Source organism: Trypanosoma cruzi, genomic scaffold, assembly GCF_000209065.1.
Source record: "Trypanosoma cruzi strain CL Brener 1047053516653 genomic scaffold, whole genome shotgun sequence".
In the NCBI taxonomy this organism is placed as follows: domain Eukaryota; phylum Euglenozoa; class Kinetoplastea; order Trypanosomatida; family Trypanosomatidae; genus Trypanosoma; species Trypanosoma cruzi.
In genome coordinates this window covers 70682-87825 of record NW_001849527.1, presented here as the reverse complement: position 1 = coordinate 87825, position 17144 = coordinate 70682, and the positions used below count along the sequence as shown (strand labels likewise).

Below are 17144 nucleotides of genomic sequence, written 5' to 3'. Positions count from 1 at the left end.
ACCGTAACTGTTTCTGTTTTGTTTCCATTGCATTGAGTGGGCGACCTCTCTCTCTCCCTGTGTGTGTTTTGCTTCACGGGAGCAATGAGAGTGTGTGTGCTGGTCGTCCCACGCTTCGGCTTTTTTCTTTTTTACTTGTTTTGTGGTTGAGTGCACCCATTCTGCCTTTTTGATTTGCGGCATGCTTTGACTGCATATGCCTGAATATTTGATTTTCTATTTTTATCTTATTTTTTCTTTTCCTTTGAGGTATTGTCAGTGTTTTTCCTATTCTTTTCAAACCATGGAGTGCCTTCCTTCACGTACTGCATGCGTCAGTTGTTCCACGTCACCCCACAGTCTGCAGTGCTGCTGGGGCTTCTGGTTGTGATGATGTTTGTGTTGTGTTGTTTTGGCGGGTGCTTTGCTGCCAGCCTGACGTACTCCTGCTTCTCGGACAAAGGGATGCGTGACGACAGGGCGAAGTCGATCCCGGCTGTGGTGAGGGACGTGCCTTTTGGATCTGAGGGTGCGTTGCAGACATGCACCGTCATTGGGAGGAATGGATGGGCGCCCACCCGCATCGATGTGTCGACAAGGGACATGGATGGTACCAGGAAGTATTGCAGCTCAGAGCGGTAGTACGCAATGGATTCATTGGTGACAATTGCGAGTGTGAAGGTGACGTTTTTCTATGCTGAGAAAAGGGAAATATTTGTTTCGTTATACTTTGCAGCCACTGTTCGTTAATGGCCTGCGGGCTGTCCGTGGCGATGTGGCCAGTTTTTCCTTCTTGAAAGGTGCTGTCGTGCGAGAGGGTGTGTTCCCAAATAGTCGGATGCTCAGTTGTCGAGGACGGGGGCATTTCCACAGCGTGTGCGGCAGACCTTCCCGTGGATTGTCGGGGCTCAGCGGCTGGTGGTGGTTGCAGCAGAGGACTGGCTGAAGGGCTACGGCTGTCATTGGAGCTTGCAGAGGTGCGTTGTCCGTTTTTTGCTCGTTGATACGCTTGACATTTTCGGTAGTGACCTGCGCGTGAGGCATTTGTTGGGAAGACCGTGGAGCTGTCGCAGAATCCACGTGTGAGGCCTTCTGCAACGATTGGCGTGCCAGGGTTAGTGCGTCGGGCGTGTGCCTTCATATTGTGGACGGACGAGAAGACGCTGCTGCAGCTTGGGCAGGGCGACGTCGATCTGCTGCTCGTCATTCTACGAGGAGATGCCGTGGACACGCCAGGTGGAGGTTCCGGCGGCGGTCGGGGCGGTCATGCCTCTTCAGTGTGAGGGAGGGCAGCACCACCGACATAAAGGGTTGCTTGTGACCTGCAGGGCGCGTGCCGGTATGCCGAGGAGTGGGCAGGAGGACGTCAATCAGCCGCTTGCTGGTCGGCAAGGAGTGGCGGTGCTCACGTCGGGAAGATGTTCCGGCGGAGGCAGAGCACAGACGCAGTCCCAATAGCACCGCAGCACAGCCGATCCCAGAGGGCAGGGACGTGGCGCCGCCATGCCTCGGGGTATCACAGGCCTGGGATCGAGAGGGCACCAAGCTGTTTCGCACGGACCACTGGCAGCATGGAGAAGCCACGGCGGAGGGCATGATTGCAGTCCTCCCGTTTGCGGAGCACTTCAGCTCGTGGCAGGCTGCCGCTGCAACACACTCGGCCTGCTCCATTCCGTCCGTACAGGTTCCTGTGGGACTGTCACGGCTGCCGCTCGTACGGTGCCTTGGTGCATCTCCAACCATGTGGTCACAGCGGACAGAGGTGTTCCACACGCCGAGGTGCAAGCATCACAGTCAGCTTCACGCAGGGAAATGGTGACATGTTTTCGTTGTGGCAGCATGCCTGCCTGTCGCGGGATGCCGTCCTCCGTCCCTGCAGTGTGGGATGACAGATGGTGGTCCGAGTCCATGTGAACGGGTGGACGTCCAGTGGGAGACACGAAGTACGCGTTGCGCAGTCACGTCTGGAAACGAGACGCTGCGGCCGCTGATCCGCGTTGCCTGTGCCAGGTTGTGGGACAGCCCAACCTCCATGCCGCTTGGGGTGGCGGCGAGGTCCTCTACTGCCGTCGTGGATGGTGAGCAACCGTCCCACAGCTCATGGTGTAGATTCAGGTCGCAAATCACCGCTGCATGGCCTACGCGACGAATGTTGCCCGCAAAGTGAGCAGCGTGAGCCATTGCCGTGGGAAGGCTGCAGAGGTTCACCGTGTAGATGCTGGGGCAGGCCGGTGGGCGCACGCGGAAGGCGGTCGCCTCCAGGCAGTTGGTGCCACGAGCGACAGGCGCTCGCACGGCAGGGTGTGGCGCACCAAAAAGGCCACGCCACCGGCACGCCCACTGCAGGCCTGGCGGAAGACACCGCAGCCAATGAGCCTCGTCGCTGGGGCACTCTCGTGCCCGCACTCCTGCAGAAGAACCATGCCGGGCTGGTGCTGCGCCAGTCGAGCAGCAAGGGCAATCCTGAAGGGCGAAGGGCCGGAAGTTCTGAGCTGCCAGACAACTACGAGGCCATCCTCATCGGGGCTGCGGCTTTTGCGCACACCACCGCAGCGGGTGATGCCGACGGAGTGACCGCAATGAAACGACTGTGCGGTTCTGTCAGTCGGGCTGCAGGCAAACCGCCTCGCCGCTCCACAACTGACAGTGCGCGGGACCTTCTCGAGGGGTGACGCCGTCGTGGTCCCCATCACGCTCGCAGCAATGCCCTGCCGCAATCACTCCCACAGAGAGACAAGAAAGAGTGTGTGGGTGTGTGCCGAGAACACAGCGACTGTCATTGCCAGAGAAGGGCATCGTGGCACCGTCCGTCACGCGCCAGCACACAAAGAGCAACGCTCGCACCCGGCAGAGAAAAAACAACGAGGAGAGGAGAATGTCCCCAAGAGCAGGCAGCACCTTCATGCATGGCGGGCATCGTGCAGCCACGCCATCATTTCAGCACGGGACGCAAGCCAACGTCCCTACCTTCGCCAAGGCACTACTGCAGAGCACTGCGCAAATACTTCCGTTTGTTTGCTGGAAGAGCAGAAAAGAAAAGGCGTCCATAGTGATTGCCCCCGAAAGCAAAAAAAAAAAAAACGAAGGGATGGGGGTGAGAAATTTAAAATGCACAAATTAATAACAAAAAAAGAGCACCAAAAAAATTTAAAGCAAATAGGAAAAAAATTAAAAAAATTACACAAAAAAAAAAAAAAGCAATAAAAAAAAAGCCGAAGCGTGGGACTACCAGCGCACACACTCTCATTGCTCCCGTAAAGCAAAACACACACACAGGGAGAGAGAGAGAGAGAGAGGTCGCCCACTCAATGCAATGAAAACAAAAACAGTTACGGTGCTCCGCCCATGCTGCCAGGCAGGACGGCAGCGGTGCGTGTGGTGCAAAAGAGAGCACCAACGGGACTGCATGGGTGTGCATGCATATATACAATGGGCACATTATGTGTGTGCTTCGTGGGGTGAGGTGAGGGCGAGAGTCCATGCAAGGGGACACACACAGAGAGTGGGTGAAAGACGAGTGTGTGTGCGGGCGGTGCACGGCTCTCTCTCCCTCACTCTCACGCGGCCACCACCGCAGCAGCAGCCGCACACGCAACAAGAAGAAGCAAAAGAGGGGAGGTGGTGTGGGAGACCGCGGTGCTGCCGTCACTGTTTTGTGTATTCGTCGTATCAGTTGTGTTGGCGGTGCTGATTGTTTTTGCTGTTTGTGGTCCTGTCTCACTGAGAGTTGGAACAACGTTGGTATTGCCAGTTTCAAGGCTGTCGTGTTGTCCTTCAGAGCTTTGAGCATCATCCTTATCTGCCTTATTCTGGACATGATCACCGCTGCCAATTGTAGAGGTAGATGAGGTTGTCGGTTCTGCTGGACTGCCGGTTGCTGCATTCTTCGTCGAATCCTCTGTGTCCGTGTCATGACTGTGCTGCCCTTGTGTAGCATCCCCTGAAGGCGGTTCCGGTGCTTCTAAGTCCTTTTTGGTTACTTTCTGTAAGTTTTCTTTTTCTGCTGTTGGGCCTCCTTCAACTGCTGTTGATGATGGTGCAGGTCCACCCGATGGCGGTAGTGGCGGTGGTGGCGGTGGTGGCGGTGGTGCGGATAATGATTGTGGTGCCCCCTCATTTTTGTGGCTCTCGTGTGTGTCGGTTAGTGCCTTAATGTTTTCTTCTTTTTCCTCTTCTGTTTCTTCCGCCGTTTCTTCTTCCCCATCACTTTCTTCATCTTCAGCTTCCTCTATACGTGGGGAAGATTCGGGTGACGCTTTAGAATCAATATCTTGTGGTCCAAATTCTAAGTTTTTGGTGTCTTGTGGAGGCATTCCAATTCCTTCGGATGCCGGCGGAGGTCCACCAGCACCACTCCCAGGAACTGCCGTCCCCTCCTCGTCACATCTACCGCCGGCACCGCACCACAGCACGCAGAGGGCACACACCAGCAGCACACGGCCAGTCATCATCATCGCCATCACTCCTGTCACTTGCGTGTAGCCTTCAGCACAAACTAACACCCCGTCAACGCAGAGTGAAAGGAAAAAGAAGAGACACGGCACAGTAAAAAACACCAGCAGCAGCAGCACGCATTTCATGAGAAATATTAAGCCTATAAAGGTCAAAAAACGCACAACGCCCTGTAATAATTTAACAAGAAAAACAAAAGAACAAGGAAAAACAACACAAAAGTAAAAAATCGGCAATGAGAAAAAAAGTAAAACACACAGGACAAAAAATGCACCCAAATGGCACCAGTGCGCATGCACCAGCACAAAAATGCATCTACGCAAACAGTTGTATGCGTGTCGTGCATATGAGTGTGTCCGGGATGTGTTCAACGTGACGGATAGAGGGAGCAGCAAAATGGAGCACACAGCAGGGCAGCGGAAGCAAATGAAGCAAAACACAATCATTATTTTCTCTTATTTGTTTGCATCGGACCACAGTGGACGCGCACAAATCCACTTGGTTGAGTGCTGGCACGCACAGCCCGCATACAATTCTTCAGCCCAAAGTGGTGTACGCCAGCGCGGATGCGGCGAGCAGCAGCGGGGCACACACCCACGCAGAGCTGCTGAGGCTGCCGTCGATTTCGCGCAGACGTGGCGGTGCGCGGGTGGTCGTGGTAGTTGGCGCCTCTGTATTCGTATCACTTGGAGCCTGTGTTGTAGTTGTCGTGGTGGTGGCTGGCGCCTCTGTAGTCGTGGTGGTCGTAGTTGGCGCAGTGATACTTGTTGCTGAATTATTTTCCAGTTCGTTTGGAGGAGTTGGTGACATTCCCGTAGTGGCCGTACTTGGTGCCGTAACGGTCCTCGAATCCGGTGACTCTGCGTCTCCGGGCTGTATTTGTAACATTCCGGCTCCGGTCACTGCATCTGGTTCCTGTGTCTTGCCGGTTTCCGAATCTGTGGACCCTTTCGTGCCGGACGTAGCACTTTCCCCGTTGGCGCAGGAGGGCTTGGGAGAGAGTTTTCACTTCCTCCTCCGCCAGCTACCTGATTTTGTCCCTGTGTTATATCGGAATTACTTTGTGACCCCGCCACACCGGAATTATCAGATTGCAGTTGCGTACTGCTCGGAGTTTGCACCCCTGGCTGAACCGGCGGTTGACCGGAAATATTAACATCTTTTTCACCATCCGCCGTCACGCACACGGACGGGCAGCAGCACAGGGCAAGCACCAACAGGGCGCACAGCAGACGGCACGTCATCATCATCGTGAGTGTGGTCGTTCAGTGGTGTGGAGCTGATCTGCACAGTGAGGGGCATGGAAAGCAACAGGGGAGACGAGAGGTGCGGCAGACACACACAGAGGGCACACCACATGAGGAGAGGGCAGCAGCCAGGCATGCACCGTACGCCGCACACCACGCACGACACACACTCCAATCCACGGCAGCAGGCACACACACACACAGCCCTGCCGCAACACCAACACACAGATGGAAGAGGGAGAAGCAAACAGGAGCGACGCACAAGGAGTGATAAAAGAGGAGAACACTACGGCTAGACATCAGACTGTAGGCTACCAGAGGGCCGAAAAAGGCAAGAGGGCCGCGCCGCGTCGGCAATCGGTGCGTCACTTGCCTGCAGACCAGGCGTCGTGCGCGATTGTTGTCGCTCATTGTGACACATTCGCCCTCGTAGCCCCAGAGGGTGGAACAGCCAACGCCAACCCAAACACCGCTTTCAACACGCCATTGCCACAATTGTGAAGAGCCGGCTGGCACCACACACGGCAAGAAGGACACACCAAGACACACCATGCACCAAAGGGGCGCATCAAGCCCGCAAACAGTGCGCACCGCTCCAACACCGCAGGGCCCTCCCGCACGCACGCAGCGTCCTCCTCCTTCCTTATCTTCGGCTCATTGCCGCCACATCCGACACCTGCACCTCACAATACCAGAGGGAAACACAAAACAGCTGAAGCAGCAACAACAAAACTGCCACCCTGTTGCGCTGACGCCACTGCACGAAAGGAAGCGCCGAAGACGGGAGTCCATCGCGCAGGAGACGGAAAAGAGCCCAACGAGACAGCCAAGAGCCACACGTTGGCAGTCTTGTCGGGGCTGCCTCAATGCAACCACAACAAATAGTGCCGCAACCACGGAGTCATGCACCCTGACCCACAGCGTGTTTTCACAATCAGAACAGCAGGGACAGAAGGAATTAAGGCACACTACCCACAGTGCAGCAGAGCACCCGAAATATACACACAGCCAATCAAAAACGGATGCAAAAAATCGGGAATGCAAAGAAATAAAAAGGGCGCATGCAGATTAAAAGCCAAAGCATATAAATTATTTGAGGTCCACATTCTCGCAATGACGCACACACACAAAAAAAAGCAAAGTCACAAAAACAAGCAAAAGTGTAAAAGATAAAGCCGCATGCACCAATTACGGAGGCAGAGGCAGTCGTCCCTGTCCTTCAGAGAAACAGCTACTGGTACGACCCCGCCTCCATTGGAGTACATTTCCTTTACTTTTTACTCATGATTAGAGTACGGTGGTTTCCCCTCGTCCCAATCGCATCAAAAACGCGTGTATACATGTGGTGCTGGGAACTGTCTTTTCTCTCCATGTTACTTCGTTCACACACAGTTTTCACGGAAGTTAAACCCTCCTAGCAATAAAACAAAAACACCTTTTCCCAGAATAACAAACAAGGCAATAAAAGACCGGTCATTTTGCCCATCACCCGCAAGCAAAGAAGGACATGGGGAATGCAGTGAGTGTATCATAGTGTTATTGCTACGGTTTTGCACATCTTGAGTGCGGGGTCAATGTGCCAAGTAAATACTGTCGCCCTGCCTCAGTTTGATTGCGCCCAGCCGCCGCGGCTGCTCAAAGAGGCACCACCACCACCGCCGCAGCGGCCACAACAAGAAGCACAAAGGGAATGAGGCCAGCAGTAGCAGCAGCCACACCGCCATCACTGTCGGCCTGCTGTACCAACGCATCGGGTATCGCCTGAAAATCGTCGCTGTTGACGGACGGAATCGGAGTGGCAGGCACGGAGGCACTGGGAATCACCGCTGGGCAATCCGCCCGCGGGTCGCCCTCCGCTCGTGCAACGTCCTCGCCGGGTGATGGCGCAAAAAAAAAAAAAAAGCGTCGGGGCCGGAGGCTCTGTTGGCTCCCTCGCTTCCACTGCCATATCTCCTCCCTCGCCGCTGAGTGTTGTCCCCACTTTCGGTCCGCACCCCCGGATCACCCCTCGGACCGGCATGAAGGCCACCACCAGCGACACCCGCAGCCGAAGCACCGGGAGGCTCCTTTTCAATGGAGGCACCAGACACCACAGGAGACAGCTGTGGACGAGTTTCCCCGGAGAAGGCGACCCTGAAGCAACCGCAGACTCTTCTGCTTCCTTCTCTTGCTCGTCACCCTGTCCACCCACCAACGCACTCGGAATGGCAAGACTGCTGCCGTTCGCGGCAATGGTGCACACCTCGCCGTAAGTGGGGCACTTGATCTTCCCATCTTTCTGAAAATATTTCAACGTCACTGGGATGTCAGTGCCCTCAGGGCAAGGCTGAAACCCACTGCTGCCGAGGTGCTTCACCCTCACTGTGCCCTCCTCACACGACACCTGCGCGCACACTCCCTTGACGCTTTTATGGCCATCACCGTCCTTCGTCTCCAGTAATTCCGCGTCCAGGCACCACGAGCCACCGCCAGTCAGCGACCCACGGAGATAATCCACATTTTCGTCCGAGCACGTCCTGTACGTTGTCCCAGACGATATTTCTTGAAATTCGGAAGATACGACAGGGCAAATATCCTTATCCACCAGACTCTCCTTGTCCTCAACGATGCTTGCGGTGCACGTCCCAACGTGACGGCGGTAGAAGGTGCAGCGAAGCGTCTCTGTGTCTTTAGCATCGCAAAACATGTGAGGATACTTGGCGGCAAGATTATCGGTTGTATTGCACTTCTTCTCCAGGAAGTCGCAGCCACTGCGGCTGCCCCAGCTCATCGGCTCCGCCATCCAATTCACGCGGTAGTATCCCATATCCGCGAAAACCGCCATCGTCAGAGCCGTGTAGTAGCCGGCACCAACTGTGGGAGCCATCAGCTCGTCCCGCGCGTGGCGTCCCCTCCAGTGAGGGATCGCTTTTTCCGGAGGGCCATCTTCGTCCTCCAGCACCATGCCCTCGAGAGTCACAACCAAAGTGCGCTTTCTTCTTCTCCTGAACGTGCTTCCCTGCCACCATCCTGCGGTGCGTCCCACGTACACTTCTCTCTCGCTTCTTCACCAGACTCTTTTCTCTCATGCTCTCCTGGATGAACCCAAGTGCATGCGCAATTTCGTGTGCGGCAACGCGAACGCTCCACGCCGTGTCAGTCATGCACTTCGGATCAAATTTCATGGCGCCAATGTAGGGGCGAAGATCACTCAGTGTGTTACACGTGGCCGCCCACACAGCCCTGCTATCTGTGCCTGATGGCCTAGCAGCAGCGTAGATGATAAAATCTGCATTCGGCACACCGTCACTCTTGTGCCTGGTAGGAACCGTAAAGTGGCTGCACGGTCCATTCATAGCCCTCGGTACAGTTATCGTCCCACCAGTGGGTTTCACAAGGAGTCGCTCAGTGTGCAGTTTGACGGCACCGAAGAGAATTCTTCCAGTGTACAATTGTGTCTTTGCCTCCGTCAGGAAATGCTCTGCTTTGCATGACACCTTTTGCCCCAACGCATTGTAGCACTCATCCTCTCCCTCTTCTTAGTAATTCTTCCTCTTGTTCGTGCCTCTCTCCAGATATTCCATGGGAACCGCCATGCGGATCGGCTCCCAGCCACTGTCGTCATCCTTTGCGGCGACGGTGTACGCCTGCATCTCGCCCTGTCCATTGCGCGGCACCTCACGCACCACCGCAGACGACAGCGGGTCGCTCCTCCTCATCACCATGTCAAACCCACAGCGGTACTGTGTGGCGGATGCAGCAGCAATACACCCACTGGCGCATCACATCAGCAGCAACACCGCCAGTGGGAAAAGCGGTGTGGCGCGGCGTGGCTGGCGCATGACTTGAGTAAATTGCATTTCTTGGTTTCGTGTGAGTAGCAGCAGCAGTGGCGCAGCCTGGATGCGGGAGGAGAGAAAAAAAGAAAAAAGAAGAGTAAGAAAAACAAAATGGCTTTGGACCAGTAATGCGTCAGAATGCGGCCCACGCAGCGGAGTAACAGGAGACCACAGAGGCGGCCATACACACAGCATGCGCACCGACTCCATCAAATAGACGAACCGTCAATCCGTTGTCGAGAGAACGTCCATCACCGTCGCACAGAGTCATCACCAGCCGCACCGCTCCCTCCACGCGAGGTGTTTGGTCTGCTCACCTCGTGGTGTCGCAATATTTGTGTGACCATCCACTCAACATCCGCCAACGGCACAGCACCAGTCCCAGGTGCAGGAGCATCGCACAGCGCGCTCTCCCAGCAGCTCATACCCTGTTGCATAACCGCACGGCAACCCCAATTGTGATGCGCAGCCCTGAGGCGGAGATGCAAAGAGTCATGCGGAAGAACCTCCTTTCACTGCTCTCCTTTCGGGGAACTCGACAACAAGCGTGCCGGCGGTGCGATCATTATGACAGTTCCATCCGCACTGCCACTGGCCAAGGAAGTTACTGTGAGCTCGCCGCGTAGAGGTCACCGTGTCCGCCGTTGCTCTCCCGCCGCCCCACGACCACGCCGGCACTTCCAACAGAGCGGATCGGAGCGTCGACAACGGCAGCCACAGGCGCCAACACGCCGAGTCCAATGGTGCCCGCTGCGACATTCCAAAGCGCGCCGAGAGCTCCTCTAGCAGTGCAGGGGCAGCTCACGTGTGTGCAACATGGCGTGTGTGCATTTGCTTGTGCTTGTGTGTTTGTCAGCGCCTATACTTGCAGAGCAGCTGTGCGGCACAAGAAAGTCCAAACAAAGCAACGGCAGAAAGGGAAAGAGATGGCATACACGCAAATTACTCATATCGTCACACACACACACACAAACACACACACACAGCCCGCGGAATGCGTGCACTCAACCACAACACAAGTAAAACAATAGAAAAAAACAAGCGTGGGACGACCAGCGCACACACTCTCATTGCTCCCGTAAAGCAAAACACACACACACAGGGAGAGAGAGAGAGAGGTCGCCCACACATTGCAATGGAAACAAAACAAAAAGAGTTACGGTGCTCCGCCCATGCAGCCAGGCAGGACGGCAGCGGTGCGTGTGGTGCAAAAGAGAGCACCAACGGGCCTGCATGGGTGTGCATGCATATATACAATGGGCACATTATGTGTGTGCCTCGTGGGGTGAGGTGAGGGCGAGAGTCCATGCAAGGGGACACACACACAGAGAGTGGGTGAAGGACGAGTGTGTGTGCGGGCGGTGCACGGCTCTCTCTCCCTCACTCTCACGCGGCCACCACCGCAGCCGCAGCCGCACACGCAACAAAAAGAAGAAGCAAAAGAGGGGAGGTGGTGTGGGGGACCGCGGTGCTGCCGTCACTGTCGCCAGTCGCCGCCGTTGTGGTTTTTATTACGGTGGCTGCGACTGGTGTTTCCTTCGGATTGACTTCTTTATTTTCATTTTGTTTTTCTTCTTGCGTCACTGCACCATCAGCTGCCGGATCTTTGTCGCCAGTTGTTTGAGTGCTTTGGGGTTTTGTTTTATTCGATGCTTCCTCCACACGAGAAGATAAAATTGGCTCTTCCTGACCGCCTGCCGAAATCCTCTTTGTAGTGCTGGTATCATCTTTTTCTTGCTTTTTTTCTTCCTCCGTCTCTTCCTTTTCCCCTTCATCTTCTTCATCCGCATCCTGATTCGCCTTCTCATTTTCCCCGTTTTCCATTTTTTTATTTTTTTCTATCGTTTCTTCTGCCGTTCCTGATGCCTTTGCTCCGGTTTGTAGTTCCGATTCCTCTTCCGTTCCTGATACGGGCACCGATGCTGCTGCTTGTGACGCTGCCTGTTGACCGGTTTGGTCAACTTCTCCAACGCCACCAACGACGGTCTTTTCGTCTTTTTCAGTGTTCTTGTCGGACGGAGTATCCGGAGAAGCTGGAGCTGCTTCAGAACATCCACCAGCGCCGGCACCGCACCACAGCACGCAGAGGGCACATAGCAACAGCAGGCGGCCAGTCATCATCATCATCACGGCTGCACACACAGTCTAGAGAGGGGCAAAGAGAGAAGGATGAGAAGAACACACAGACGCATCAGCAGCATGGAGAAGGAGTGGTGATTACATGAGGGCTGTTGTCATGACCATGGGAGACGCGTGCACGCAGGAATAACAGGCTACAATGAAACACCGGACAGCACGGCGCACAACTCCATGGCATTTAAAGCCCACACGCAGCTGCCCCTAATGGAAAGGAAAGAGGACGCCACGGTGCGGCAGGAACACAGAGATGACGGCGCAGAAAAGGATGCCAAGCCGGCGTGAAAAAAAAGCGAAAACAAATGTCTTCCCCCACAGCGGCCACATCCAACACGCAAATAATAATAATAATAAACACCACACACGGCAACTCACAGGGCAGTGAATACCCTGTCGCCAACCTTCATGGATGCTCGCCCCCGAATTCCTCGGGAGTCCATCGCCCCGCCGCCTTCCTCCTTCCCGCGGCACCCTCGCACGAACAGCCTCGGCACAAAATCGGGTCCATCCGCATCCGTCGCCACGCCACCCTCAACGACCCAACAGGCAACCGCCCAACGACTGTTGCGGAAATCATACACCCGCAACAAAGCACGCGACGCAACATCATGTCACGCGGACCCCTCCGTCGGCGGCACTTCACGTCAACCGTTTGGCCGGCATACAGAACAATCAGTTGACATAACAGAGAAGTAAGGCAGGTACTCAATCAAGGAATCTCCAAACAAACACACACACGGCTCTTTTGATGCCAATGCAGCTGCCACGGGCACGGTATCCGAGCGGAAAATGACAAGCAGTAAAAAAAGCCTCGCAAAATGAAACCAATCCACACGTCCATATGCAAAGCGCCACTCAGGCTGCTGCGGCTGCAGGGTCCGTGGACAAAAATGCGCCTTACCGAATCCCGCCAACTATGTCAGTCTCCCCTCCCACCAATGCCACGCATACTGCACGGTGTGCGTCCACAGGCATCCACTCCCGGTGCCCTAGCAACACTTCAGAAACGAACGCAACAGGAGTAATACAACGAACACCACACTATGCCACCGCAACAGCAAGCACACCACAGGACAGCAACACGCCATGCACCGATGTTTTGCTATTCCACACAATTCATTTACCGCACACTCCAAAACACACATAATGGGAGAAGCGAAGCATCATTACACAATGCCGAAGCAGATAAATAAAAATAAAAAATCAAAACCACACAAATCCCTCGCACAAGAACACGCACCCAATGTATTCTCCAGAAAAAGTCGAACAAATTGTTATCCCAAAACCCATTAAAAAACGCGTGGTGCCGCCACATTAGCAACCAACACAAAAGAGAAAGAGTGTATACAACTGTTCACCGGTAAAAATTATACAGACAAGCAGAGCACATAAACGTATATACTGATAGGAAATGCCAATTGATATGGGCTTTTCTCTCTTACAACCACTGCTGAGTGCGGGCCACGCAGGACTCAACCGCAGTCGCCTCGTCGTGCAGAGGCATCCATGCAGCCACCCAATAGAGTGTTGGCACGGCGGCGGCAGCAGACAGGGACAAGCAGCAGCAGCAGTGTTATTGCCGTGGAGCGAAGGCTAGGCGTACTTCATGTCTTCCTCCCAATCCCCGCGCCCCACCGCCGCATCATCCTCCCTCGGCGGAGGGTCCACGGCGCCCTGCGCGTCATCAGCGGCATCAGGAATCCTGAGTCCCGTGGCTGCGGCGCCGCCACCGGCCTTGTTGCTCACGGCCTCATCTCCTACTGATTGTCCCACAACAGACGTCACACCATCGGCGGTCACATCGTCGTTGTCCGGATGACCGCTCTTCTTCTCCGCCTCCTGCGGCGCACCCGCGGTGTCGCTGGGCAAGAGCACTCCGTTGCCCGTCGTGGCACCTGGGGCGACTTCCTTCTCCTCTGGCGACGGATGCTTCTGAGGAGCAGCCGTGTCTACGTCCTTCGGTGGTGTGCCGCGGTCGGTCTCAATGCTCTCCGCAACGGGGACGGACGCCCGTGGCAATCCTTGTTCAGTGGATGCCGGTGAGACCGTCCTGCTCCACACGCCCTCTCCTCGCCGTCCCACGGAACCACTGGAAGTAGGAAGTAGGCTGCCGCTGGTGACAGATATCGTGCACACCTGCGCGTGGTCACGGCAAATGACGTTTCCCTCATCGTAAGGTGGAGTGACCCACGCAATCGTCGCCCCGTCCGTGCATGGGACCAACGGATGTTACCCTTTTCAATCACTTCCAGATGCACTTACATGCCGAGGCACCTTAATGCCGCATGCGCTGCAGCACTGAGATGCGTCTCCTCCGTGTCCCTTGCATCCGTCGTGTTGTTGGGAAGCGTGTCCAGACACCAAGAAGAGGGCTCATCCCCAGGCATCGCAGACAAATATTCTCCTCTCCAAATAACAGCCTCAATATTCCTCACATTCAGTGCGGGATCAATGATGGGGCAACGGCCCATCGGGCGTTTGGCTGAGCTTTCATGGATACTCCGTCTACACAGCGACCGCTAGAATAACAAACCGACGCGCAGTGTCTGGCAGGAACGCCCGCTTCGCAGAGTATGTGGGAATATTCACTCATGTTCGGTGCGGAGCGCTTCCTCTGCAGTCGCCGGCGCCCCCAATCGCTGCCATCCACTCATCCCTCGCGTGGCGCTGCGACCAGTGCGACTCCAGCGTCCTCCCGTCCCCATCGCCATCCTGCAGCTCCACGCCATCAATGTCGTCGCAGTCGTGGTGCTCCCTTGCAGACATCGCGGCATTCGTCGAGTGCACCACCACCGACAGCGCCCCGCCACCCACACCAATAGCATTCCTCACCATGCTCCGGCTTGCCATGTGCGGGTGGGTGAACCGACAGCATGGGCCATCAGGTGCGCGGCGATGCGGGTGGCGATGCGTCCGCAAAATAAAACGCCGGGAAAAGTACATGGCGCCAGTGACTGGACGGCCATCCTCCAGCGTGGCGCACGGCAGTGCCTACACGCCACCAAGCGCTGCAGCCACGTGCAGCACTGTGTCAGAATCGGCAACACCAGTGGAACAATGCCCAGCAGGCGCCGTGAACCAACTGCAAACGCTGCCCGTGGCAAGTGGGGGCACAATCAACGGACCCTCCAGTGGCCGGACGAGCAAACGATCCACATTCAGTTACACAGCAGCAGGGATAGCCTCCTCGTCAAGGATGTTGCCGTGCGCAAAGAATAGAACACTATCCTCACAGTCAAACGCGCCGTCCAAAGAATTTACTGTGCAACGCCAAAAGAATCCGCGGTGCTTCCTGCTGTCGTCCGAGTCCCTTGTTGACACATTGATGCGGACTGCCACTCGTCGGTCCTTCCCAAAGCCGCTGTCCACCCGCGACGCATCCTGCGCTCTGAGAGGCATGTCCCTCACCATCAGGAGAATCAACCACGCGCCGTCAGACGTATCGCAGCGTCAAAAGAAAAAGGATACGTCAAGGTGAAACAAAAGCACCAACTGGCAAATCACACCACAAACATCATCACAAGCAGAAGAAGCAGCGCTGCTGGCCGCGGGGAACGTGGATAAAATGGCGCATGGCACACGCGGAAAGAAACACTGAGTGGCTTGGCAAGATTACGAGAGGTTGACACCTTCCCCAGCAACAAGAAAAACAATATGGGAATAACAAGGGAGGATTAAAGTGATTGCAGTCAAAACATGCAGCCGATCAAAAAGGCGCAATGGATGTGCTCAACCACAACACAAGTAAAACAATAAAAAACAAAACGTAGCGTGGGACGACCAGCGCACACACTCACATTGCTCCCGTAAAGCAAAACACACACACAGGGAGAGAGAGAGAGAGGGGTCGCCCACTCAATGCAATAAAAACAAAAACACTTACGGTGCTCCGCCCATGCAGCCAGGCAGGACGGCAGCGGTGCGTGTCGTGCAAAAGAGAGCACCAACGGGCATGCATGGGTGTGCATGCATATATACAATGGGCACATTATGTGTGTGCCTCGTGGGGTGAGGCGAGGGCGAGAGTCCATGCAAGGGGACACACACAGAGAGAGAGAAGGACGAGTGTGTGTGCGGGCGGTGCACGGCTCTCTCTCCCTCACTCTCACGCGGCCACCACCGCAGCAGCAGCCGCACACGCAACAAGAAGAAGCAAAAGAGGGGAGGTGGTGTGTAAGACCGCGGTGATGCCGTCACTGTCGCCAGGTGTCGCCGTATCATTCGTTTGAGCTGTAGTTTTTGCTGCTAGGCTTTCTTTTGGTGTTGAATCTGCCGGTGGTGGCAATCGTTCTGCAGTTGGTTTTTCTGCCGGTGCTCCCGTTACTGTCGCTGTTGTTGGCACTGGTGGTGCTGGCAGTTGTGGTTGAGGTGTTGTTGGTGCGTTGCTGGCGGTAGTCGATACGCCGGAAGAGCCTTTCGTCCCCATGGCACTCTGCCCCGCGGCGCTGTGAGCTGCATCCCCATCAGCAGTTTGACCCGTTTCATTTTCTTGTGTATCAGAGGAGTGCCGTTGTGCATCGGGTGTTGATCTCTCCGGTGTCTCCCTGTTGAGCGCTGCATGTCTTGAAGATGTTGTTGGCCCTGACTGCTCATTGTTTTTTAGAGATGTTGTGCCCCGGGTGGATGGTGCACCGCCATTCTTCCGTGAAGCATCTCCATCGTTGGAAATGGGAGATGAAGAAGCACCACCGGAAGGTGGCCCGGAAATGCGACCTTCACTTCCTTTAGGATCTTTTTTTTTATCACGAGTACCACGAGAACCGTCACTAGCACCAACAAGACTGCCATCACTAACATTTCGATCGGTACCTTCAATCCCAACGGGACCACCATCGCCTTCATCGACACCGGATGCTTGTGATGGTGATGTTGCTTGTGGTTCTTCTCCTGCTGGCGTCGGTGGTGGTGATGTTTGTGGTAGTGTTACTTTATCCTTTGTTCGAGATATGTGTGTTACCGGTAATTCTTTACCTTCTCCTTCTACCCCTTTCTTCCCAACATTCTCTGTTGGTGGTTCGTTGACCAAGTTCCCTTGCTCATTGACGTTATTTCCTGATCGTGTATCCAACGAGTGATCCGCGGACCCTAAGTTTTCATCGGCTGACTTCGATAATTCCGGTTTTGCTGCTTTTTCGTCTCTAGAACCAGACTGTGAATCTCCCAATAGACCCTCCTTTACTCCGCCATCGACAACACCATCGACAACCGACTCCACCACCGCAGCACCGCACCACAGCACGCAGAGAGCATACACCAGCAGCACACGGCCATTCATCATCATCGCCATCACTCCTGTCACTTGCGTGCAGTCTTCAGCACAAAATAACTTCCCGTCAACGCAAAGCGAAAGCAAAAAGAAAAGACAATTCACACAGCCACCGCACAGTGACAAATGATGGCAGCCCATCAGAAGTAGCACACACCATGAGGCAGTTGGAATCAGTGGGAGGGAAAACGCAAAATACACACAACCCGCAGTAATTAATCAGCAAAAACAAAAAAATTAAATAAA

At 55.0% G+C, this 17144-nt stretch overlaps 3 protein-coding genes and 3 pseudogenes across 3 annotated transcripts, besides 10 other annotated features; all 6 read right to left on the bottom strand.

Moving 5' to 3' along the window:
• Window positions 1-3925: part of a sequence feature (heterozygous, non-Esmeraldo-like haplotype) that runs on past the window's edge.
• Window positions 884-2492: a mobile genetic element.
• Window positions 3042-3190: a sequence feature (T-rich).
• Tc00.1047053506599.150 (mucin-associated surface protein (MASP), putative) lies at window positions 3537-4439 on the bottom strand (the record flags this gene model as incomplete). Its single annotated transcript, XM_815545.1, has 1 exon — window positions 3537-4439. The coding sequence occupies one exon, from the start codon at window positions 4437-4439 to the stop codon at window positions 3537-3539; it is 903 nt and encodes a 300-aa protein (XP_820638.1).
• Window positions 3926-15263: a sequence feature (areas not merged during assembly with more than two copies in the genome that could not be assigned to a particular haplotype).
• Window positions 4030-4087: a microsatellite.
• Window positions 4135-4209: a sequence feature (GA-rich).
• Tc00.1047053506599.130 lies at window positions 4968-5681 on the bottom strand (annotated as a pseudogene).
• Tc00.1047053506599.120 lies at window positions 7402-9486 on the bottom strand (annotated as a pseudogene).
• Window positions 10452-10481: a microsatellite.
• On the bottom strand, window positions 10883-11623 carry Tc00.1047053506599.100 (mucin-associated surface protein (MASP), putative; the record flags this gene model as incomplete). The annotated part of the gene is made up of 1 exon (XM_815544.1): window positions 10883-11623. The coding sequence occupies one exon, from the start codon at window positions 11621-11623 to the stop codon at window positions 10883-10885; it is 741 nt and encodes a 246-aa protein (XP_820637.1).
• Window positions 11220-11348: a sequence feature (GA-rich).
• Window positions 14267-14860, bottom strand: Tc00.1047053506599.91 (annotated as a pseudogene).
• Window positions 15264-17144: part of a sequence feature (heterozygous, Esmeraldo-like haplotype) that runs on past the window's edge.
• On the bottom strand, window positions 15738-16919 carry Tc00.1047053506599.80 (mucin-associated surface protein (MASP), putative; the record flags this gene model as incomplete). The annotated part of the gene is made up of 1 exon (XM_815543.1): window positions 15738-16919. The coding sequence occupies one exon, from the start codon at window positions 16917-16919 to the stop codon at window positions 15738-15740; it is 1182 nt and encodes a 393-aa protein (XP_820636.1).
• Window positions 17123-17144: part of a sequence feature (T-rich) that runs on past the window's edge.